Below are 24,608 nucleotides of genomic sequence, written 5' to 3'. Positions count from 1 at the left end.
CTTGTGCACTGCAAGCACATGGTTCACATACACACATTCAGGTACACACTCAAATACAAAAAATAAGAAATAAAAATAAAAAGACAAACACTGTGTGTTTCTACCTATATGAGGTAACTAGCAGAAAAAAAAGAATAAAGGCAAATTAAAAGACTACTGTGGCTGTGTGGTGGTGGCACATGCCTTTAATCCCAGCATTTGGAGGCAGAGGCAGGCGGATCTCTGTGAGTTCAAGGCCAGCCTGGTCTACAAGAGCTAGTTCCAGGACAGGCTCCAAAGTGACACAGAGAAACCCTGTTGGGAGCTTTTGGAGTCCTGGCCTCCAGCTGCTCTTCCCTGCTAGAGATCTTCACTTTCCTTCTGATTGGAGTTACTGAAAGCTGTGTCAAAGTTGTTTACCAGCTCTGCTTCACGAGCACGGGTTGCCTTGGCCTTGAGGATCAGAGGATAAGGTTTTCACCTGTTGGCCCACCTGACTGTTGGGTATATAAGCCTCCATGGTGCTATTGAATAAGGGGCTTCTTACCGGTGACTAGAGGTCCGTGTCTCTGTCTCTCTGTCTCTGTGTGTTTGTGTGTTTCAAACTCCAGCCCCTTGCCCAAAGCTCAGGAACTGTATGGTAGCGCATAGAGAACAGACAGGCGTTGTGTGCTGCAAAACCCTGTCTCGAAATAAATAAACATAAAAAGACTACTGTAGCAGAGAACAGGACATGGTGTCTAACAGAGAGAGCTGAAGTTTTGTAAGGGAACTGGGCTCTGGAGCTCAGTTGCAGGGCAGTGTGAATTTACATTTGCCGCTGATAGAAAAACAGAAAAATGGTGGTGGCGCTTATCCGTCTTTGCCAAGGATGTTCTGTGGAAGGACCCTGGCTGGAAGGGACAAGAGACCTCTGCATCCTACCTTGGAAGCTCAGATTACAGAAAAACGGTATTATACAGTGTGAATCTACAGTGTGTATGCTTGTACTTAAAAAAAAAGGTTGCAGACAGGCAATGCAATCACTTGGAGCAAGACCTTCCTGTGCACAGACGGGAGCCTAGTGAGCCTCAGCCTACCCTGAGACTGACTTTGATCAGAAGGATTCTCCCACGCTGGGACCCAGCAGGACCGAGTAATCTGGGCAGCGATGAGTACAAATGACAAGCCTTTAGAGGAAGTTGAGTTAACTAACTCTCCTGTTGGCACAGAATCTTGGCAGTGCTCTCCTGTTGAAAAGTCCCTGGCACTAATCTCCCTGCATGTCAGATGCCTCATTCCAGAAGAGCAAGTCATAAAACACAGCCCAGAGTCTCTTCATGTGTCAATTAGTACGCACCCCTGGCTGTCAGCTCACTCTCTGTGGGCCTCTGTGAGCCCAGGCTAGTTGATTCCGTGGGTTTTCTCGTGGTGTCCTTGGCTCCTCTGGTTCCTACAATCCTTCCCTGTCTTCTGCAGGATTCCCTGAGTCCCCAGCTAATGTTTGGCTGTGGGTCTCTGCATCTGTTTCTATCAGTTCTCTGCTGACAGTTGTGCTAGGCAGCAGTCTGAGTACAGTAGAATATCATCAGGAAGTATTTCATTGATTGTTTCATTTTATTTTATCGCCAGTCATATGTTGGGTTCTATCCTAGGTCTCTGAGCTATCTGACCTCCGAGTCCTGTCAGAACTATGTTCATTCTCATTACTGGCTGGTTTTGTGTGTCAACTTGATACAAGCTACAGTTATCAGAGAAGAAGGAGCCTCAGCTAAGGAAGTGTCTCTGTGAGGTCCAGCTATAAGGCATTTTCTCATTTAGTGATTAATGGGGGAGGCCCCAGCCCATGGTGGGTGGTGCCATCCCTGGCTTGGTGGTCATGGGTTGTATAAGAAGGTGGGCAGCGAGCAGCACCCCTCCATGGCCTCTGCATCAGCTCCTGAGTCTGGGATCCTGCCCTGTTGAGTTCCAGATGAATGATGATGTAATAAACAGCAATGCTGAAGTGTAAGCCAATCAACCCTTTCCTCCCCAACTTGCTGTGTGGTCATGGTGTTTCACTGCAGCGATAGAGACCCTAACCAAGGTCTCAAACTGGACCAGTCATTGGTTGACCACTCCCACAATTTACCCCAACGTGTCTTGTAGAAAGGACGAATTGTTGGTCAAAGGTTTGTGGTTGGGCTGGGGTCCCAATGCCTCCACTGGAAGTCTTGCCTGGTTATAGGAGATGACCGGTTCAGATTTAGTGTCCTCCATGGCTGGCAGTCTTAGCTAGGGTCACCCTCATACAGTCCTGAGAGTTTTCATTGCACTAGGTTTCTAGGAATCTTCCAGAGATTCCCCGATTCCAGTTGTCTCTCCCAGTCCTCTCTCCTCCCATCCTACCCTACCTGATACCTCCTGTTCCCATCCCCACCCACCCATCCAGATTACTCCCCCATCCATGGGTGACGTCTATTCCATTTCCCCTCCATAGTGAGATTCATTGTTTCTGAGCTTCATTTACACAATGGAGTATTACTCAGCTGTTAAAAACAGTGACATCATGAAATTTGCTGTCAAATGGATGGGACTAGAATTGATCATCCTGAGTGAGGTGACCCAGAAAGATAAACATGGTACTCACTCATAAGTGGATAGTAGAAGTGAAGTAAAGGATAGCCAGGCTGCCATCCACAGACCCAGTGATGAGCAATCTTACTTCAGTTTGTCACATAACCTAACTTATTCGTAGATTCCAAGGACCACACCTCAGACACCTTGAAAAGGGGATTATTCTGTCTACTGCAGAGAAGTTTAATGACTATTGAGGAGGTTTATGTGAAGCGGAAACTTTTGCCTTAGGAATTTTGTCCATCCTACCAACACTTATGGGCTATTTCTAAGATGTAAGAGCTGTCGATGATCAAGACACAAAAGGAAACAAGGCTGACTTACCATCCACTGCCCTGTCTGAGATTCTCCCTGCTGCTATCTGTTGCCCTCAGATTTTCCTGCCTTTTAATTCTTTAACTGGCCCAGAACCCTAGCATGAACAACTGGCTTCCACTTCTTACCTTAATGTGGGAAGTCCTTCTGTATATGTGTTTCTTTTATTGGCTAATGAATAAAGCTGTTTCAGCCAATGGCTTAGCAGGGTAAAGCCAGGTTTGTTTCCAAACCTAATGGGGCTTATATCTCAAATTGCTACTGTTTTCTGGTTTCTAATTTCTCTATCACTATGATCAGATACAGTTTTTCTGAGGTTGACTCTTTCCAAATGTGATTAGAGAGAAGTACATCCTTTGTTGAATCTAAAATTCTATATTTCCTTTCAGTTTGAACTCATTGTAATTAATTACTAATGCTATTATGAATCAACCTTTATTTTATTAAGTGTGTGTGTGTGTGTGCATACACGCGCACACGCCACCGTCCCCTGGGAGCTGGAGTTTTGGCAGCTGTGAGTCACCTGACAAGGGTGCTGGGAACTGAACTCAGGCTCTCTGCAAGAGCAGTGAGTGCTCCTACCAAGGAAGCAATCTCTCTAGCCCCTCCCTTTCTTTTTGATGAACTTCCAAGAATCAGTGTGAAATCTTTAAACGAAATTACTTAATTTCTACTCTTGGCTCCTGTTTTTTATTACCGCCATGTATTCTGTGACCATTTTAACATCTTGATTATTGCTTTTAACCGCTCATTATGCATCTCTCTGCTCTTTCTGATGCTTTTCACCTCAGTTAAATTTAACCAGGTATTAAAACTGCTTCTCTCAATTCTTATGATTCATGGAAACTGGCATAGCTTTCCTTACATTGATATTTCTTTTCTTTTTGTAGTCTATGATCTTAAATGGGTCTTTTGTAGATAAACAATGCTTAATCTTTTGTATTTTTAATTCAAAAGGTAGCTTGTCTTAGTTTGTGAGTTTTGTTCATTTAAGCTTTTAAATACATGTTAGGAGTTAGGGGCTGTGGTGGTCTGAAAGAAAATGGTCCCCCAAAGGGAGTGGCACTATTAGGAGGTGTGGTCTTGTTGGAGTAAGTGTGTCATTGAGGAGACAGACTTTGAGGTCTTATATATGCTCAAGCCATGCCCAGTGAGACAAGCCACTTTCTGTTGCCTGCACAAGATGTTCCTTACTTCCCAGCTCCATGTCTGTCTGCACTCTGCCATGTCCCACCATGATGGTAATGGACTGAACCTCTGCCCTGTAAGTGAGCTACCTCAATTAAATGTTTTCCTTTGTAAGAATTGAGGCAATCATGGTGTCTCTTCACAGAAATAGAAACCCTAACTAAGACAGGAGCATAACCCAGGGATTAGGAGCACTTGCCTAATCCCTTTCTTTACAATCTGTGCAGACCAAACGTTTTATTTTTTTATTTTTTATTTTTTTGGTTTTTCGAGACAGGGTTTCTCTGTGGCTTTGGAGCCTGTCCTGGAACTAGCTCTGTAGACCAGGCTGGTCTCGAACTCACAGAGATCCGCCTGCCTCTGCCTCCTGAGTGCTGGGATTAAAGGCGTGCGCCACCATCGCCCGGCCAGACCAAACGTTTTAGATCTTAAGCAGTTTCAGCCACTCTCCTGGGTTAAGCCTCTAATCACAGTTTGGTCTCTATCCTTCCCCATAGCCTAGTCTCCCACTCCAGTGATGCTGTGCCTCGGGGCATCTCTGAGTGCTCTGAGAATGCATTTCCCAAAGCTGGAGTGGGCACATGGCTGCTCCTCTGGGTTGCGCTAGACGTCGCCGTGCTCTCTCCTCTAAGTTTTGCACTTTCACTTGTCCTGACTGTCACCTGTCCTGGGGCTTCTCACCCGTTTACCCCGCCCTCCTTGAAGAATTTCAGGGCAGGCAGTGCCCCAGACTCCATTGGAGTCTGTTTTCACTCTGCTCACCATTAGGCTTCCTAGAGGATTATGGACATGGTGAGCAGTGAGCCTCTATTCTGTAGAGTTAATGCCATCATGATCATTGGAATTTTCTGATGGAAATGGTAGGTGAACGTCACATTTACAAAACCAAGTGGTGATGGCTGAAAAGTGAGCAGGAGCCTGGACTTCAGTTTTCCAGGAAAAAGCTCACTACAAATAAGTAAACAGTTGCCCACTTAGCACAGTAGGGACTGGCATCATCCTATGTCAACTGTTATCAAAGTGCCATCAGGAGGCTTTTTCCTTCTGCTTTACAATGTCAGACAGAAGGCCAATGCCTGTCCTTCAGTGAGGAATAGTTCTGTATACAAACATATTAACTGCCTAAGTGTCTAGTCAGTTAAACTAACGAACGCGCTTGGAAGGAATAGTTCATTTCTCATTTGTATGAAAGAAAATATCTCCTCATCGACTATGAGCTTCCTTCCAGAGTGAAGTCAAGTTGATTTAACTTGTACAGTTAAACCTAGACCTCATTTGAAATGAAACAGTAGTCAGCCCTTAGCCAGTAACCTCCAGAGGGCTGTGTATTAGGCTAATTGTTAGGGGGCCACAATGGTCCTTATGACCACAGGGCACTAGGGACCCAGGAATGTTAAACATGCAGGGCCTCCTCCTCAAAGGAAGAATGACCTGTTTTCTGCCCAGAAGGCTGGGAGTGGATATTGTTAATGACCGGTGACCTTTTTGCTATCTCTGGAGGCAGACCTCACCCAAATGCCCCAGGATGATTATCCTAGGCTCTTCCCTCCCTAGACTAGACTGTTTCTTTAGCTCCCGGTTAATAGAACCCATTCTTAGCGGGCCACTGAGGAGAGGGGACGTCACCTGTACTTTATGGCCTGCTGATCACTATGCTATCCCAGTTAGAGGCGACACTAGATATAGTTTTCGCTACAGCGCCCATCTTCACGGTCACAGGTACTTTGTAAAGGAGTTTCAAAGCAGTCACACCTTAAACTTTACTGTGCATCTGGAACGGGAGCAATCGCTGCCAGGAAACTTTCCCCTAAACTGTGCTGTTTTAAATATGCTGACAATGAATGGCTGGGCCTCAGACTCCCCAGGTCTGATCCAGGCTGAGGAAGTCGATCTGAACCGAGTTTTCATTCTCTCCTCTTCGAGGTCTGTGCTCTGCCTGGACACCTGCAGGGTCCCCTCAGCTAATTATGTCTATTATTACAGAAATTGATTGAGGGTTGTATGCTACACTAAAAAGCAGCTGTATTTACAGGTACTATAATTAATCATTAGGATTTCTGAAAATGTCTTCTTCACACCCAGGCAGTAAGGACAAGCCTGAGGGAATTGACTCCAGGGTTGCTGAGGGAATTGACTCCAGGGTTGCTGAGGGAATTGACTCCAGGGTTGCCGAGACAGCTTTGCCGATGAGAGTACTTGCAATGCAAATCAGAGGAAATGAGGTCAGGTCTTGGAGTCTACAATGGAAGGAGAGAACCAGCTCCAGAAAATTGTGACCTCTGACCTCCATACCTGTGTCACAGTGAACATACACGCACATGCTCCTCCCTTCCTCCCTCCCTCCCTCCCTCTCTCTCTCTCTCTCTCTCTCTCTCTCTCTCTCTTTCTCCCACACACACACACTGTCACATTTTATTCAAATTCAATGGCTTATCAATCACACCTGTGGGTATATTAGCTATTTTTGTTTTGTTGAGACAGGTTCTCTCTCTAACCCTGCTGTCCCAGAACTTGCTATATAAACAAGGTTGGCCTTGAACTCATAGACATCTGCCCCCAAATGCTGGGATTAAAGGTATGGGTCACCAAGTCTAGTCCCTGGGATCACAGGTTGTATAAAATGGTTAGGCACAGTGAATTCAGAAGCTGGGGAAAGACCATGGACTGGTATATCTCCCCCTAGTGGCCAATAGGTAGAAGTTCCTATGACCAAAGACTTTGCTAACTGGGGCTCAAATGTAAAACTCAGAAAAGATGGAATCCTTCTCACGCTTATAGCACCATTATAGCATATGAGTTTGGTATGTGGGAACATATGACACAACATGCATTAAGAAGAACTAAGTCTATATCTGTACACTAGTGATTACAACTGTAAAGATGCATGCTTGACTTTCAAATCCTTATAGAACCGCTGAACAACACATACTTCAGAAAAAATGTGGTTGTAACTTCCTCATCCTCTGAGGTCCTTTGCATTCACGAAGGGAATGCACTCTGTGAAATGTTCTTGTGTCGCACAGTGTGTTAGCACTAATCTAGACAGTGCAAGTCAGACACGCCCCCACTCTGTGTGGCTTACTGTTGCACACCCTGCCCCTGCCCCACAAGGCTTGGTAAATATGAGATGCATGAAGCTCCTGTTCCCATGGCGGCGCTGCAGGCGGTTTTACAGTGAGTGTGGGGAACCACCTTTTTGGGGTGACTTCTGTTGCGATCCTAGCCAGGCAGGTTCCAGGGTAGGAACGTGAGGATTAGAAAATGTTAGGTAGGAGGAACAGAGCTAAGAATCACAGCGACATAGGCTAGTAATGGGAGGGCAACTCGGCAAATGCTAAATGCTGAGTTCACCCTCGTTTGTCTTCCATACACGTGTACACCCCAATACAAAAGAGGGAAGACAGCCAAAGACTGCTTTAGCATGATACAAAGTATCAACTTGGATTTCTGTTCCACTAGGTCCTTGTAGCTGTTCAGTCCCCCCAAAAACCCACAGAGGTCTACAGTAACTATAAACTGGTTAGCCTATTAGCTCCAGCTTCTTATTAACTCTTAAAACTTATATTAGCCCATAATTCTTGTCTGTGTTAGCCACGTGGCTTGGTACCTTTTCCAGCAAGGCTTCCTTCACATCTTGCTTCCTCTGCGTCTGGATGAAAACTGCAGACTGAATCTTTCCTCTTCCCAGAATTCTCCTGTTCTCCTTGCCCCATCTCTACTTCCTGCCTGGCTACTAGCCAATCAGTGTTTATTTATAATACAAGTGACAGGGTATAGACCATTGTCCCACAGCAAAAAAAGGACAACTAGAACAGTTACTTGTTTCAATACTTCAGATATCAAGTCATTAATTCTCGAGAAAAACATTCTGTTGTTTACGCAGTAAACCAAGTATCCTGAAGGCAGCCCTCCCTCCCTAGGTCAAACCTCCTAATTCAAAAGAAGAAGCAAAAGTGTGCTTGAATTCTCTGACCTTTGGTCAGGGTGAAGTGAATCTAGCCCTATGGGCCATCTTAATGTCCAAAACACCGAGTAACCACACCCTAGGTCAGGGTGGAGAGGACACACCTCTATGGGCCATCTTAATGTCCAAAACACCGAGTAACCACACCCCAGGTCAGGGTGGAGAGGACACACCTCTATGGGCCATCTTAATGTCCAAAACACCGAGTAACCACACCCTAGGTCAGGGTGTGTAGCCAGAGTTGTGGTCAGCAACTGTGAGCACCCTCAGACTCTCTGACCTTCAGACAGGGTAGAATAGGCTCACATTTTTAGGCCTCCACAAGTGAGCTATGTTTCAATAGGGTAAAATCCATTCTAATGATAAAAAGGAAACACAGGGACCGGGACCAGTAATATAGCTGGTCCTCCTCATCATCGAGAATTTACTGTGCATAACTGCATATGGTACACATTGAAGGGCAATACAAATCTATCAATGGCTTTATTAACGATGGCATAACAAAGATATAACCTGCTGTCTGAATAATTCCTAGTAGGTTGTCAAGCCAGTAAAATCGTCAGGGTAAATGACATTCTTGATCATTTCCAAAAGTTTATTTTCAGGGTCACCACAACTTCAGAGCATCAAAACAAATTCCATTTCTCCAATTTATAAGAGCTGCTGTTTGATCCCAACACTGAACCCTCAGGTGTGAAGTCTATCCATTTTAGAACTTTTATCAGGGTGCCGACCCCTTTATCATTTTGAATGTCTCTGAACTCTGATATAGTTCCAGTGTGGATTTAGTACTACTAACAGTGGACTTTGCCTTCAAGGGTAAATTTTATTTCTAACATAGCTAGTCTTTGGAAAATGTTAAGAGGAATCTTTTACAAAATATTTACTCATTTGTTGAGAGAGAGAGAGCGAGAGAGAGAGAGCATGTTGGTGTAATGCATGCAAGCAAAGGTCAAAGGACACATTTTGGGAGTCCTTGGTTCTCTCCTTCCACTATGGGATCTGGGGACTGAGCTCGAGTCGTCAGGCTTACACAGGAAGTGGCTTTAGTCTGAGCACCTTTCAGGTCCTAAGGAACTTTTTCTAAATGCACATACAAATCTATAAAATGCAGCCAACAAAGAGTTACAGAAGAACTAGCTACAAAATCATAACTTTCTTTAGAAATTGCAATAAAGCAAAGATGGTTCCGTGCTCTAAATAGAACCCTGCATAACGCAGATTTGTAATTTCATATGATTTATATGATTTTTTCCTATCATCTGTTCCCACTCAGCTATACATTCTGTATCTTAGCTTGGACTCCTAGGGAGCAGACTGTGAGAGAAGACAGGAGAGGAGGGTTTGGCCGCAGCCTACAAAGATCTCATGGTCAATTCAGAGGCTGATCATTCCTTCTGAATTAAATCAAATTAAAACCAAAAGTCCAAGACTTTATTGTGCTGGATGCAGGATGCCCAAAGAAGGGTGAGTGACTTGGATGTAGGCTCCAGATTGGATTAAATGAATGTGTGATTTAAACCATGCCAGCTGAATTCTTAAAAAAAAAAGATTTATTTATTTATTATGTATACAGCATTCTGACTCCATGTATGCCTACACACCAGAAAAGGGCACCAGATCTCACTACAGATGGTTCTGAGCCACCATGGGGTTGCTGGGAATTGAACTCATGACTTCGGGAAGAACAGCCAGTGCTCTTAACCACTGAGCCATCTCTCCAGCCCCCTGAATTCTTTCAAGATGTCATCAACAGAAAAGATGGCTCAGTCCATTAAAGTACTTGCCCTGCATGCATGAGCACCTGAATTCAGATCCTCGGAACTCACAAATAAGGTGGCTTTCCAACAGTCTTGGAGAAATATTTGAGGCATTTTTTTTATGAAGTTTTCATTTATTTAGAGTGCAAGTGGCAAGGCAGCCCACGTCTGTGACCCCAGTGCTGGGGTGACTGCAACAGGCACATTCCAGGGGCTCCCTGGCCAGCCAGCCTGGTTGAACCAATGAGCTCCAGGTAGACGGGAACCCTATTGTCAATGCATAAAACGGAGAGCAGTGAGAGAGAACCCTTGACATGGACCTGAGCCCCCACACGCATGTGTGCATATATGCATTTGCACAGGCACAAACATATGACACGCCTTCAGAGACGATAGAAGGCAATGTTGGTTCTTGTTAGTATCTTGTTATCAGTTTCTAAATCTCCCACTTGGTCTTTATTATGATGATATGTCTTGACACAGAGGCCAAGGAATCATTTTTTTTCCCCCAAAAAGAGGTCATGGCTTCTGCAGACCTAACCAGCTAGTTTTCAATTCTTTGAACTCCTGCCGTTCTTACCATTCAGTCCTAGGCCTGGTCCTAGGCCTCCAGGAAGGTCTTTTGGCTTTCACACAGAGCTCTGAATGACCAGTTATGATGGTTGTTTTTGTCAACTTGGCTGGATTGAAAACAATATATTGGTGAGTAAAGCCTTCTGGGTGTGTCCGATGTTCCAGGGACAATGAAGCCATGAAGGGTATAACCAAATGTACTAATTTAATGTACTAATGAGTTAAAAATTTGAGTAGACTATTGGGGGGAATGAAAGGTGGACCTAGGCAGAGGAAGTGGGTCCCCGGGACTGTGCCTTTGAGGTACGCTGGCACTTGTCTCTTTGAAGCCCTTTTCTCTCCTTCCTGGCCTCTATCGGGTGCTACTGGCTCCTACTGCCCCATTACACTTCATCTCAAGTCCACAGCAAAGGGTCCAAATGTTCTAATGTACGAAACTGAACACTCTCAAACCCTGAGCTAAAGCAACTCTTTTCTCTTTTGGTTAGGGATGTTGACTCGGCCATTAAATCACCCTTATTTTCAAGTCTGCAACAGCGATTAGCAATAGCTGGCCAATTCTTCCATCCTTAAGTGCTGGTTGCTTCCGTATTTCTCAGTCATCTGAAACAGAAGCTGGGCAGCTCAGCTTACTGCCTGAAGTTGTAATAAATGTGCTACCCCAGCATCCTAGGGGCTGTGGGCTCTGTTTTCCACCACCGAGTGGGGCTCCCATCCTGTAAGCCAGGAGGCAGAAGAAGGTGCAAAATCCCACTGGCTCTCCTTTCTTTGCCACTTCTTCAAGCATCACAGCTTGGGCTTCCTGAGAAGCAAATTGGAGTTGAAATCAGAGGATAGATTAGGGGCTGCTAGCTCTGGCAGGAAAGGAAGGCCCGTGGGGCAGAGGGAGAAGTGGGGATAGCGCAAACACAAAGGCAGCCTCTGGCCGGGTGCAGTGGCACAGGCCTTTAATTCTAGCTCTTGGGAGGCAGAGACAGGAGGATCTCTGGAGTTCAAAGTCAGCTTGATCTACATAGTGAGTTCCAGGATTGCTAGGGCTATGTAGTGGTGCTGTTTAAAAAAAAAAAAAAAAAACACCAAATTCAAATCCAAACCACCCACAAAATACCCACAAGGCAGAGTAAACTGTCCCTGCGTATGGGAACTCTGGAACTGAGATAAGCATTGTGATCATCTCAATGTGGGCAGTACGGTGACTCTTTGAACGCAGGCTGCCTAGAAAGGATGACTGACTGGTGGCTGTGTCCAGCTAGGACAAGCATGGAGACGTCTCATAGAAGATCAGCCACGCTCCCAAAAGGGGCTAGGTCATCGTGCATTTAAGAATCTAACCTTGCCCGGCGGTGGTGGCACATGCTTTTAATCCCAGCACTAGGGAGGCAGAGGCAGGCGGATCTCTGTGAGTTCGAGGCCAGCCTGGTCTACAAGAGCTAGTGCCAGGACAGGCTCCAAAACCACAGAGAAACCCTGTCTCGAAAAAATAAAAAAATAAATAAAATAAAAATAAAAGTATCTAACCTTTTCCAGCCTTTCCCCACAACTTTTCAAATGCATGTATTTTGACACTTGTGTATTGATTGATTGCATGTGTGTGTCATAGCACACCTGCGGAGGTCAGAGAACCACGCGTGGGAGTCAGCTCTCTCCTTCCTCCAGGTGGTTCTGAGAATCAGCAAGCTGTCAAGGTTAGCAGCGAGCCCCTTGACCCACTGAGCCATCTCCTGCTCTTTTTCTAACCTTTAAATCAAGTCAAGTCTTTGAAATATTCTGGTAAAGGAATCGAATGAATTGGAAACGTTTCTGTTGTCATCATTTCTGTAGTAACCCTTTTTCAAACCACTAACTCACCAACAAATGGTTGTGTCAAGAAAAAACACAGTGTTGCATAGGATTAGGATTGATTGCAAAAATCAAACAGTGATGCCCACAGATACCTGTGGATCGTCCTTCAGCTACAGAATTTTACCTTTGAATTTCTGCAGTAAGCTAGCGGCATGCAGATAACAAGCCATCCAAACGAAAATGTCCATCAGAGCGTTCACCTACAAAGAAGAAAGCTACGATCAAATAAGTAGCTATTTAATAAAATGAGCGGAGCCCCCGTTGTAAGAACAGCTCTTTATTCAGCCATGTTCCCTGAAATTCAGCAGTGACATTCAACACAAGCCTCAACACTCTAGTCTAAAGCAGGATTCACGTCACAAAGCCTCGCCCCCAAAGGGAGTTTCAGCATCAGCGAGACTATTGCTCGCAGGACTTTACCGCCTCATGGTCGGTCAAACACGCAGGTTCATCCAGCGAGCCTGAGCTTGTAAAAGGGGTGCTGCATTCAGCCGTGTGTACAAAGTTTATAAATACAACATACCGGTACAAAGTTGAAGCCATTAAAAAGAGCTGAACAGCAACTACCAGGAGACAATTGGATCTGGAAGGCCGACGGACCCCGAAGAGACGCGGACAGGACAGGACGCTCAACGTGTATCGCAGTAAATGTGCCACTGGGAAGAGGTGCGAGGGGGACGGAGGCGCGGCTGCAGAGCTCAGCTGCCCGCTCCTACTTCCTTTCTGCTATTATCTTTAAATACTGCAGAGCATTGTGCGCGGCGTCGCTCTGTGCATTGCTGCAGGAGATGCCTGAGCCGTGACACACGGTGATGGGACTGGTGGACAGTTCTGCGAGACACTGATACTGTCCGTTGGCACTCAGTTCCTCTGTAACGACACATGTAACCATGACAGTCAGTGCTGGGTGTGCGTAAAGCAAATCCTTTAGAAAAGGTTTTTTTGTTGTTGTTGTTGTTGTTTTTTTTTTTAAATTTCTGGTTTTTCAAGACAAGTTTCTCTGTAGCTCTGGAGTCTGTCCTGGAACTAGCTCTTATAGACCAGGCTGGCCTCGAACTCACAGAGATCTGCCTACCTCTGCGTCTGAGTGCTGGGATTAAAGGCCTGTCTCCAAACCAACAATAAAACAAAAAGGAACAAAACAAAACAAGTCAGGATAAACAAGAGACCATACCTATGTCCAGATACGTTATGGTAAAGCCTTGCTCCTTGGCAATCTCACTCAGAAGCTGGATGTAGTCTGTGTTCGGGAGACTGAGGAGGCTTCTTTTTAGTAAGTTGATCTTTTCACCAGGGGAATTCCTCAATGAATGCCAAGTACATCCTAGGGAATGTCCGACCATATTTGTCTAAAAAGCAGAGATGAAGGAGATTCAGCTTACTATCTGCCCCTATCCCCAGCATCAGCGCCAGTGTAACTGAAAGTACTGGTTAGGAGCTGGAGAGACAGCCCAGGGCTAAGAGCACGGGCTGCTTTTCCAGGGGACCCAGGGCTAAGAGCACGGGCTGCTTTTCCAGGGGACCCAGGGCTTAGAGCACAGGCTGCTTTTCCAGGGGACCCAGGCTTGTTTCTTTCCAGCATTAGGTCTAGGAGAGATACTGCCAAAAGAAAGGCTTTTATTTTGATAAGTTCTTCCAACTTGGGCCAGAAAGATGGCTCAGCAGATGAAGACTCTTGATAGCAGCAGGTGAGGACTCTTGATGCTAAGTCTGATGCCTGAGTTTGATCCCTCAGACCCATATGGCAAAGGAAGAGAGCCGGCTCTTCCAGCAAGCTGCCCTCTCATTTGCCCCCCCATACCCAAATAAATGTAAGAAATACTTCCTGTTCGATTTCAGAACTAATTCACAAACCCACCAACTGACGGAGCTTGTATTTTCACACTCTTGCTAATACCAGTTAGTTATTAAACACTGTAGCTTTTACTAACTTAAAAGGTAAAAATATCTTATTTTGCATGAATAAACTGAATATTTTTCTTTTCTTTCTTTTGTAATTTCCTACTGGGATTTTTTTTAAATTTATGTGCATGCACTTTATATGTATGAACACTGACTTCTTTCTTGTTTTAGTTATATTGCTTTTATTTACAGAATTTTGGTTGTACTGTAGATTCTAGCCAAATTCATTTGTTTTCGATTCTAGATTTTAAGTTATAATTAAAACCTTTCCATGCCTAAGATTTTTTCGAAAAGATATCATGTTTTCTAATACTTACAGTTGTATTTATGCTCAGTCCTTGATCTGTCTGGGACTTATGTTGGTACAGGGATAAGCAATTGACGTACATGACGACATACATACAAAGACCCTATCTGGCCGGGCGGTGGTGGCGCACGCCTTTAATCCCAGCCCGTGGGAGGCAGAGGCAGGCGGATCTTTGTGAGTTCGAGACCAGCCTGGTCTACAAGAGGTAGTTCCAGGACAGGCTCCAAAACCACAGAGAAACCCTGTCTCGAAAAACAAAAAAAAAAACAAAAACAAAAACAAAGACCCTATCTGGCACCCTCACACAGGGCTTTCAGCTGTCTGCCTCACAGCTGAGCCATCCCTTTCCTAACTGCTCTGAAACCACTGCCATCATCATAGGTGTCTGTGCACTTGCACCTGCTCCTGAGTTCCATTCTGCTCTCCTACCAGCACCCCGTGTTTTACAGTTTCACTGTTTGCTTTATTCTCTGGGAAGGCAAGCACCCTAGCCCACTTCAAATTCTTGCTTTCTAGAGCTCTTGGCTCTGTTCAAGGATTTGCCTTTTGATTTTTTCCAGATAAGCCTAGTAAAATCCTTGTGAGTTCCAAACTGAAGTCTGGAAGATTTAGAGTAAGACAACTTACATTTTTATATATTTACTATATCAAGTGTCCGTGTGAAAAGAAATAAGGCCACAATAATCTAATTTTTATTATATTCTTCAGGAGGGTTTTTAAGTGTTCCTATGTGATCCAGTTTTTTTCTATTCCAGTTTACCTCAACATAACGCTCTGATTTTAATATTGAAAATGGATTTCATGGATTTTTTTACACTTTAGCTATTACTTTATAAATAAGAATATTATTGACTTTTTTCTAGTATACTTTTTTTTTTCCAGAATAGATTTTCTATTTTTTCGGAAAGTGTCAAATTTTGTTTTGGTGTGTGTGTGTTGTGTGTGGTGTGGTATATGTGTGCACGTGGTTGTGTGTGGTATATGTGTGCACGTGGTTGTGTGTGGTGTGGTATATGTGTGCACGTGGTTGTGTGTGGTGTGGTATATGTGTGCACGTGGTTGTGTGTGGTATATGTGTGCACGTGGTTGTGTGTGGTATATGTGTGCACGTGGTTGTGTGTGGTGTGGTATATGTGTGCACGTGGTTGTGTGTGGTGTGGTATATGTGTGCACGTGGTTGTGTGTGGTATGGTATATGTGTGCACGTGGTTGTGTGTGGTATGGTATATGTGTGCACGTGGTTGTGTGTGGTATAGTATATGTGTGCACGTGGTTGTGTGTGGTGTGGTATATGTGTGCACGTGGTTGTGTGTGGTGTGGTATATGTGTGCACGTGGTTGTGTGTGGTGTGGTATATGTGTGCACGTGGTTGTGTGTGGTATGTGTGCACGTGGTTGTGTGTGCATGTGGTATGTGTGCACGTGGTTGTGTGTGGTGTGGTATATGTGTGCACGTGGCTGTGTGTGGTGTGGTATATGTGTGTACGTGGTTGTGTGTGGTATATGTGTGCACGTGGTTGTGTGTGGTGTGGTATATGTGTGCACGTGGCTGTGTGTGGTGTGGTATATGTGTGCACGTGGCTGTGTGTGGTGTGGTATATGTGTGCACGTGGTTGTGTGTGGTGTGGTATATGTGTGCACGTGGCTGTGTGTGGTGTGGTATATGTGTGCACGTGGCTGTGTGTGGTGTGGTATATGTGTGCACGTGGCTGTGTGTGGTGTGGTATATGTGTGCACGTGGCTGTGTGTGGTGTGGTATATGTGTGCACGTGGCTGTGTGTGGTGTGGTATATGTGTGTACGTGGTTGTGTGTGGTGTGGTATATGTGTGCACGTGGTATGTGTGTGGTGTGGTATATGTGTGCACGTGGCTGTGTGTGGTGTGGTATATGTGTGCACGTGGTTGTGTGTGGTGTGGTATATGTGTGCACGTGGCTGTGTGTGGTGTGGTATATGTGTGCACGTGGTTGTGTGTGGTGTGGTATATGTGTGCACGTGGCTGTGTGTGGTGTGGTATATGTGTGTACGTGGTTGTGTGTGGTATATGTGTGCACGTGGTTGTGTGTGGTGTGGTATATGTGTGCACGTGGCTGTGTGTGGTGTGGTATATGTGTGTACGTGGTTGTGTGTGGTATATGTGTGCACGTGGTTGTGTGTGGTGTGGTATATGTGTGCACGTGGTTGTGTGTGGTGTGGTATATGTGTGCATGTGGTTGTGTGTGGTATAGTATATGTGTGCACGTGGCTGTGTGTGGTGTGGTATATGTGTGCACGTGGTTGTGTGTGGTGTGGTATGTGTGTACGTGGTTGTGTGTGGTGTGGTATATGTGTGCACGTGGTTGTGTGTGGTGTGGTATATGTGTGCACGTGGTTGTGTGTGGTGTGGTATATGTGTGCACGTGGTTGTGTGTGGTGTGGTATATGTGTGCACGTGGCTGTGTGTGGTGTGGTATATGTGTGCACGTGGTTGTGTGTGGTGTGGTATATGTGTGCACGTGGTTGTGTGTGGTGTGGTATATGTGTGCACGTGGTTGTGTGTGGTGTGGTATATGTGTGCACGTGGTTGTGTGTGGTGTGGTATATGTGTGCACGTGGCTGTGTGTGGTGTGGTATATGTGTGTACGTGGTTGTGTGTGGTATATGTGTGCACGTGGTTGTGTGTGGTGTGGTATATGTGTGCACGTGGCTGTGTGTGGTGTGGTATATGTGTGCACGTGGTTGTGTGTGGTGTGGTATATGTGTGCACGTGGCTGTGTGTGGTGTGGTATATGTGTGCACGTGGTTGTGTGTGGTGTGGTATATGTGTGCACGTGGTTGTGTGTGGTGTGGTATATGTGTGCACGTGGCTGTGTGTGGTGTGGTATATGTGTGCACGTGGTTGTGTGTGGTGTGGTATATGTGTGCACGTGGTTGTGTGTGGTGTGGTATATGTGTGCACGTGGCTGTGTGTGGTGTGGTATATGTGTGCACGTGGTTGTGTGTGGTATGGTATATGTGTGCACGTGGCTGTGTGTGGTGTGGTATATGTGTGCACGTGGCTGTGTGTGGTGTGGTATGTGTGCACGTGGTTGTGTGTGGTGTGGTATATGTGTGCACGTGGTTGTGTGTGGTGTGGTATATGTGTGCACGTGGTTGTGTGTGGTGTGGTATATGTGTGCACGTGGTTGTGTGTGGTATGTGTGCACGTGGCTGTGTGTGGTGTGGTATATGTGTGCACGTGGTTGTGTGTGGTGTGGTATATGTGTGCACGTGGCTGTGTGTGGTGTGGTATATGTGTGCACGTGGTTGTGTGTGGTATATGTGTGCACGTGGTTGTGTGTGGTGTGGTATATGTGTGCACGTGGTTGTGTGTGGTGTGGTATATGTGTGCACGTGGCTGTGTGTGGTGTGGTATATGTGTGCACGTGGTTGTGTGTGGTGTGGTATATGTGTGCACGTGGTATGTGTGAGAATGTGCCTCCACCTGTGTGTGGTGTGGTATATGTGTGCACGTGGTATGTGTGCACGTGGTTGTGTGTGGTGTGGTATATGTGTGCACGTGGTATGTGTGAGAATGTGCCTCCAAGTGTGTCAACATTCTCCACCTTATTGTTTGAGTCGGGGTCTCTCCCTGAGCCTGGAGCACACAGATGCATCTGGACTGGCTGACCTGCAAGCCTCGGGAGTCCTCTTGTGTCCGTCTTCCCAGCACTGGGATCACAGGCCACTGTGGCTGGCTTTATAGAAGTACCACATTTCTGAACTTAGTCCTTCTGGTGGCATGACAAGCATTTAACAGACTCAGCCATCCCCCAAGCTCTTAGGATTTTGGTAGCCTACGTACATCTACTCATAGACAAAAACATTCCAAAGTCCACAGTAGGAAAAGACAGCCTCTTGCCTCACCCTCTCCTCACCTTCAATTGCTTTCCCCAAAACAATAAATTTAACCTTCTCTTTTTAATACTCTAGTGTTACTTTCCTAAGACTAAAGAATGTGAAAACTACTGATTTCGTACACTATTTTAATGATCAGTTACCTTGAAACATTCTGTTACTGTTTCCAGTAGGTGTTTTGCTTTTGAGTCAAAGTCTCCTGTAGTCAGAGATGCCTTCAACTTGTTATTTAGCCAAAGGAAGCTTTGAACTTGGGATCTTCTTGCATCCACCTCCCAGTGCGCCACTGTACCCAGCTCTCCAGGGGTTTGCAGAATTAGAACCGGATTATTTGCATCTAGCAAACACTTCTGGCTCACCCTTTCTTGTTTCCAGTTTTACTCTACTTCCTGTCATCTAATCGTGTTCTTGATATTTCTAGAACAAGGTCAAATAAAGCCTCTTACTTGATGTCCTGTTTTATCTTCTATTTTAATGAGACGATTGTAATGCAGACATGTAACCATTATTTTAATATTTTTTTGGATTTTGTTTTTATCAGTTATGACTGCTACAATTATCTTTTAAGCATCTATTTGAAGAGATTGCTTCTCTTTTTCCCTATAAGTGAGCCATAAGTTCTGTGAGGATGCTTCTGCCGTTGAGCCACCGTGTAGGTGCGGGGTACTGAACCTGGATGCTCTTAGCCACTGAGCCATCTCCCCAGCTCCTCTAAAACTCATTTTAAAATATACTCACTTCTCTCCACTTCCTGTGCCTTTACCTTAGCTTATGTTATCTTATTGCATCTGTTTTCTATAATACCACTCTAGGGGTCTCTCTGGCCCTCATATTCATTTACTCCCCATAATCCAACTAAGTGATTTCCTTTCTAACAAACAAATTAGATCTTTTTTTCCTGCCAAGATAAAATTTGTTAATGACTTGGCACTACCTTCAGTATGAATGGTAATCTCTTTAGTCAGTCGATTTAAGACATGATCTCTCTTTGCCTGCCTGGGCTCACTCTTTGAGAATTCCCTCCTCTGCCACCATGATCTGGACTTACCAACTGCTAACAATTCTTTGACTATATATGGCTTTTTACTCGGGGGACTTTGCGGCTGCCATCTTCGCTTGGAAATTTACCTGGCCTACTTTCATCCCATGTCTCAGCTTAGACGTCACTTCCTCCTGGAGACCGTTCTGAAACCCTAGTCTTGGCTAGATGCCTTCTTCCATGTTCTTGTCCCACCCTCCACCTGGACTATCTATAGCATACTGTCTTTCAGTCAGCTGTCAAACTAGTTAGAGGCAGAAGCCAGCTGCATGCCGACACAGTGCAAGCTCACCAAATGATCATGAAGTGGACAGATGATAAGCAAGCCAAGGAACGGCTATAGAAAGCAGCACCGTTGGTCCACCGTCCGTGACTTTGCCTCTCTGACCCTCGTACATGCTGAGTCCAAAGTGATCCACTGTGCCACACTCTTGGCTGAGCTCTCGTTTTCAGACCCCATCCTGAGACTCTGAATCTACTGTGTCTCCCAGGCCCTCTTACCTGAACCAACTCTAGCCCAATCCAGGAGGCAACAAAAATTGGAGTCACATGTAAGTCGACAAAGCAGAGTCGACTGCTTTATATAGCCAAAGATGGCAACTCTGAAATGTTCACACAAGAAATGAAGGGACGTTTCCTGTAGTCGGAGATGCTCAGTCATAATAGAATCCAATTGCCTGGTTATTACTTACTAGAGAAATGTGGTTCTCTGGAGAAATATTACTAAATTTGGCAAGAAATTTCTCAGCAGCATTTCTCTTGGCTTGTTTTTTGGATGCTCCCTTTCCTAGGTAAAAGAAAGAAAGAAACAGTAGATTTAGAAGTTAATGTTCACAGAATATGACCAAGTGTTTTATTAGTGAATACCTCAGGATTTTCATACACCGGACCAGAATTTTCTTATTGCATTAACACCTTTATTTGTTATAATATATAGTATAGATATATCTCAATATACCCTACATTCAAAGTCCTGTGTTCACCTTTATTAAGTCTGCCACCGCTTAGCTGCCATACTAAAATATACACACACACACACACACACACACACACACACACACACGAGAGTGAAAGCCAGGGGCCTATATATGCTAGGTAAGTGCTCTATCATTAAGCTGTATCACTAGCCCTCAAACAACCATTAATTATTTTTGACAATATCTGTGTGTGTGTGTGATGTGTACATGTGAAGACATCTGTGTGTGGCTGGGCCCACTCATGTTGGTGCCCAGAGAGGCCAGAGGTCAACGTTGGATGTCTCCCTCTGCTGCTTTTCATCTCTGTTACTTTTTGTTGTTGTTTTATTATTTCTTTTTTCAAACAGCATCTTTCCCTGGACCTGGAGCTCGCTATTCAGTGGCACCAGCTGGCCAGCTTGCCCCAGGGAATCTATGTGCCTCATTCTGTGCCCCCTGGCCATCAAGTGGGTGCTGAGGATTCCAGCTCAGGCTCATGTGTGTGCAGCGAACAGTGGACCCACTAAGCCATTCCCCCAGCCCAATACCCCCAGCCCAATACCCCCAGCCCAATACCACAAAGTGAGTCCTTAGATCTAGCACATGAATCATGTGTGGTTTAATTCTGACCAACTAGATTTATCAAATATACATAAATTATAAGCCCTAACTCTTAATTTTTAAATGGTCAAGTGTTGCTTCTTTTTTTTCACTGAATATTTGCCTAAAAAGAGCATGGTTCTACCCAGTCTATGAGGAGTGGGCAGTTACTTTTCCTACTTATTACAGAATCTTTGTGGTTGAGTTGACCAGATGGCTCTCGGTGCCTGTGAACCGGACCCCTCTGCTTTCATCCCATGATACAATCTCAAAGGCCAGTAAACTCCCTTAGCCCCTAACTCTAATTTCTTGTTTATCATCTAGTTGCCAACTTATAAAAGACGATATGTGAATTAAAAAAAAAAACATTAATAAGGGTATAGGAGATACTGGGGTTGAAAGGTTAAAAATCTACTTTTAGGCTGGGTGGTGATGACTCACTCCTTTAATTCCAGCACTCGGGAGGCAGAGGCAGCCTGGTCTTCCAGGACAGGCTCCAAAGTTACAGAGAAACCCTGTCTTGAAAAAAAAATCTACTTCTATATTTTAGTTTTATAGATTTAAAAACTGAGGCTAGCCAGACATGATAATAGTTCACACCTTTGATCCCAGCACTTGGGAGGCAGAGGCAGCTGGATCTCAGTAAATTCAAGGTCAGCCTGGTCTACAAATTGAGTTCTAGAGCAGCCAGTGCTACATAATAGAGAGAGACCCTGTCTCAAAAACAAAAACGCAAAACAACTGGAGATATGTCAGTCACAGAACACTTGCCTAGCGCATGACAGGTGCATGTTAAATATCCAATACCACTAAACAATTAATAAATCAATCAGAAACCCAAGGAGATTACGAAGTTTGCTTAACCCTTTAAACCAAGGACTCCAGGAAGAACAGAAGCCGCACTGGCCCACACTACCACTTAGGAGAAAACACTGGCCTATTGTGTCTAATCTCCAGCTAAGGTCTCATCTGTGTAGTGCTGGGGACAGGACCCAGGGCCTCATTTGGGCTAGGTAAGCCTTCTACCACTGCTCTGCACACATCGTTCCTGCAATCCCATTTTAATCTACTTTAGAAGTTACCAACAGGCCAGAGAAGTTAACACGGGAATTCTCACTAGTACTTTTTAAAGGGACTGTTTTTTCCTCAGAGCTTATGTCCTTTATAAATCAAAATTTGCTGCAATTAAAAAGGACAACCTCTGCTATCTCCTTGTAATTTATGACATTATTCTTTATATTTTATGATTTCGGGGACTGGAACTAGGACCTCACACATGCCAACCAAACATGCTATCATTAAGATAAACACCCTCACTAGCTCACCACAATGTTTTTCGCCGTTTAGTCTCTCATTCCTCACCCCATCTTTCTAGTCCAGTGAAAACTACTTAAGGCATAGAGCCTACAATTAGCCTGTCTTTTCAGCTACAGTCTCATTTTAGAAACATCAAATTCAGAAACATAGCTATTCTCGGAAAGGCAAAGATAGTAGAAAAGAGACATCAATATTCACAAAGCCACATGATAGAAATTTCTATAGCAATTCACCATCTGGAAATATCTCAAATGCCTCTGATTGTAAGGATCAAGTACCTGTTTCCATGAATGACTCTAGCCGGCAAATAGTGGTGTATTCTCTCTTATGAGCAGGGCCTCCTTCCTGGGAAAGGGTATATTCAGGAAGTCGCCAGCCATGGTGAATAGCCAGTTCCTGTAAAATCAATCAGGTTATGATAGCAACTTTAACTATTCGACGGCTCAGTCACACAAATGATATTTCTTTTTGATCCTGGTTCTGGTCATGTGCTTGACAAGAAGCATGGTACTGGCCAACAGAACCTGGAGGAACGCCCTGATATCCCCATAGGCGATCCCACATCTTATATTTCTCTATCCAATGCCCAAACCAAAGCAGTTTGGTACCATGGGCGGTACTTTTCTGTTGTGCCATAGTGAGCTGATGCCTGAGTTCACTGAGGAAGGCAGACTACATTTATGGTTTTCTTTCCCTTTTTGCTAGAATTAAGCAATTACGTGGCTACCTCTCTCCTCTCGAACTTAGTTACACAGCCATGGTTCTGTCTCAACAGAAGCAGAAAGAGGGTTTTTTGTTTTGTCTCATTTTGTTTTTCTTTTCCAAGAGCAGTGAAAAATGCCATAATCTTAAAGCATAAACTCGCTACCCAACTGCTTGACCTTTTGGCAAAGTCAGGTATTAACACTCTACCCTGTTACACCAAGGCCTGTTTATACCGAGTGACGATTCCATTAAACAAGGCAAATACTGAACAGGAAGAGAGTCCAAAAGCAAGTTAATAAGAGAATAATCTCAAACTAGCTATGGACAATGCAATGATCACTGCTTAAGAAACAAAATACTCGTTTTGTCTACTGTCCAATGTCTCTCTGCAGCTGCTGTTCTTTCCTCATTAGCATTAAGAAAATTCAAGGTTAATAAAGCATTATGCAATATAAAAAAACAAAAACAAAATACTCATTGCTGGGGCCTAATGACATATGCCACCATTAATCTCAGCACTCGGGAGTCAGAGGCAGGTGGAGTTCTGTGAGTTCAAGGCCAGCCTGGTCTACAGAGTGAGTTCCAGGATACCACAGTCACATAGAGAGACCCTGTCTCAAGATATCTCTCTCTCTCTCTCTCTCTCTCTCTCTCTCTCACACACACACACACACACACACACACACACACACACACACACACACACAAAGAATGAAAGAGAAAATGCTCATATTCCCCCCATTATATTTAAACCCATTTGTCTTGGTCTCTGTGATAGTACAAACTCATTACACCAGTCAGTAGACAAACAGTATGGGAAACTAACCTACCTGTAACGAGCCGATTGGATTCAGCTGGTTCTTTGGCTGTTTGGATGGATCAGGCATTAAGGGGTCAGGAACTGCAAAACTAAACATTATTTAAAGGTGTTATTAAATAAAGCAATTTCCTCTGAGTTACTAAGTAGATGACAATGTATTCTCCACTCAAACTCCTCTGCCTAAGCTCCCCATTCCTCCTACATGGACTGAATGCCCCTCACGCTGACTCCTTTGGGAATCTGATTGACCCATCATCTAAGAGCTAGGTCAGGTATCATTTCCAGACGTCGACTCAATGGACCTCAATGGATCATGATCTCTCGTTCTTCCTGAAACACTGTACCACCAAAGTCGGTGGCACATGCCTATAATCTCACCATTCTGGAGGCAGAGGCAGGGGGATCAGGAGGTCAAAGCCAGCCTTAAATATAGCAAGTCCGAGTTCTATATTTAAAAAAATCTTAATCTGGCTCTTTAAAAAGTTGTTTGATCATAAATTATCCACTGTTGCCTTCAGTATATCCATTCCTCTCCTAATTCTTTCTGACTCACATTGAACACTAATGGGTGATAGGGCCTACGCATTTCTTACTTACATAAGCTTTGTACATAACCGACTCAATAAAAATATTTAAAATGTACATGTGGAGGACTGTGGATCAAAACGCTTGCCACTCTTACAGAGAACTTGAGTTTGGTTCCCAGTTCCCGTAGGGTCAGGATGGCTAACAACCATCCATAACTTCAATTTAGGGGATCAAACACCTTTTTTTGTCTACTGTGGGCACCAGGCACAGATGTAGTACACATACATACATACAAACAAAATACTCATACACACAAAATAAAAATATATAAATCTAAAAACAGT

At 44.5% G+C, this 24,608-nt stretch overlaps 1 protein-coding gene across 2 annotated transcripts in view; it reads right to left on the bottom strand.

Annotated features, from left to right (window-relative positions):
* Window positions 1-12,477: 12,477 nt before the first annotated feature.
* Window positions 12,478-24,608, bottom strand: part of Prkra (protein activator of interferon induced protein kinase EIF2AK2) — a 20,575-nt gene continuing 8,444 nt past the window's right edge. For both annotated transcript variants that reach the window (XM_075984801.1, XM_075984802.1), the window contains exons 4-8: window positions 23,747-23,825; window positions 22,490-22,607; window positions 20,031-20,125; window positions 13,391-13,565; window positions 12,478-13,086 (exon numbers count right to left, since the gene is read on the bottom strand). In XM_075984801.1, coding sequence (XP_075840916.1) covers window positions 12,929-13,086; window positions 13,391-13,565; window positions 20,031-20,125; window positions 22,490-22,607; window positions 23,747-23,825 — 625 coding nt within the window. In that variant the 3' untranslated portion in view covers window positions 12,478-12,928. The remainder of the gene's footprint in view (window positions 13,087-13,390; window positions 13,566-20,030; window positions 20,126-22,489; window positions 22,608-23,746; window positions 23,826-24,608) is intronic.

This window comes from Microtus pennsylvanicus, chromosome 9, assembly GCF_037038515.1.
Source record: "Microtus pennsylvanicus isolate mMicPen1 chromosome 9, mMicPen1.hap1, whole genome shotgun sequence".
Taxonomy (NCBI): domain Eukaryota; kingdom Metazoa; phylum Chordata; class Mammalia; order Rodentia; family Cricetidae; genus Microtus; species Microtus pennsylvanicus.
Note: the sequence above shows the minus strand (reverse complement) of the source record. Positions and strands in the feature narration are given on the sequence as shown.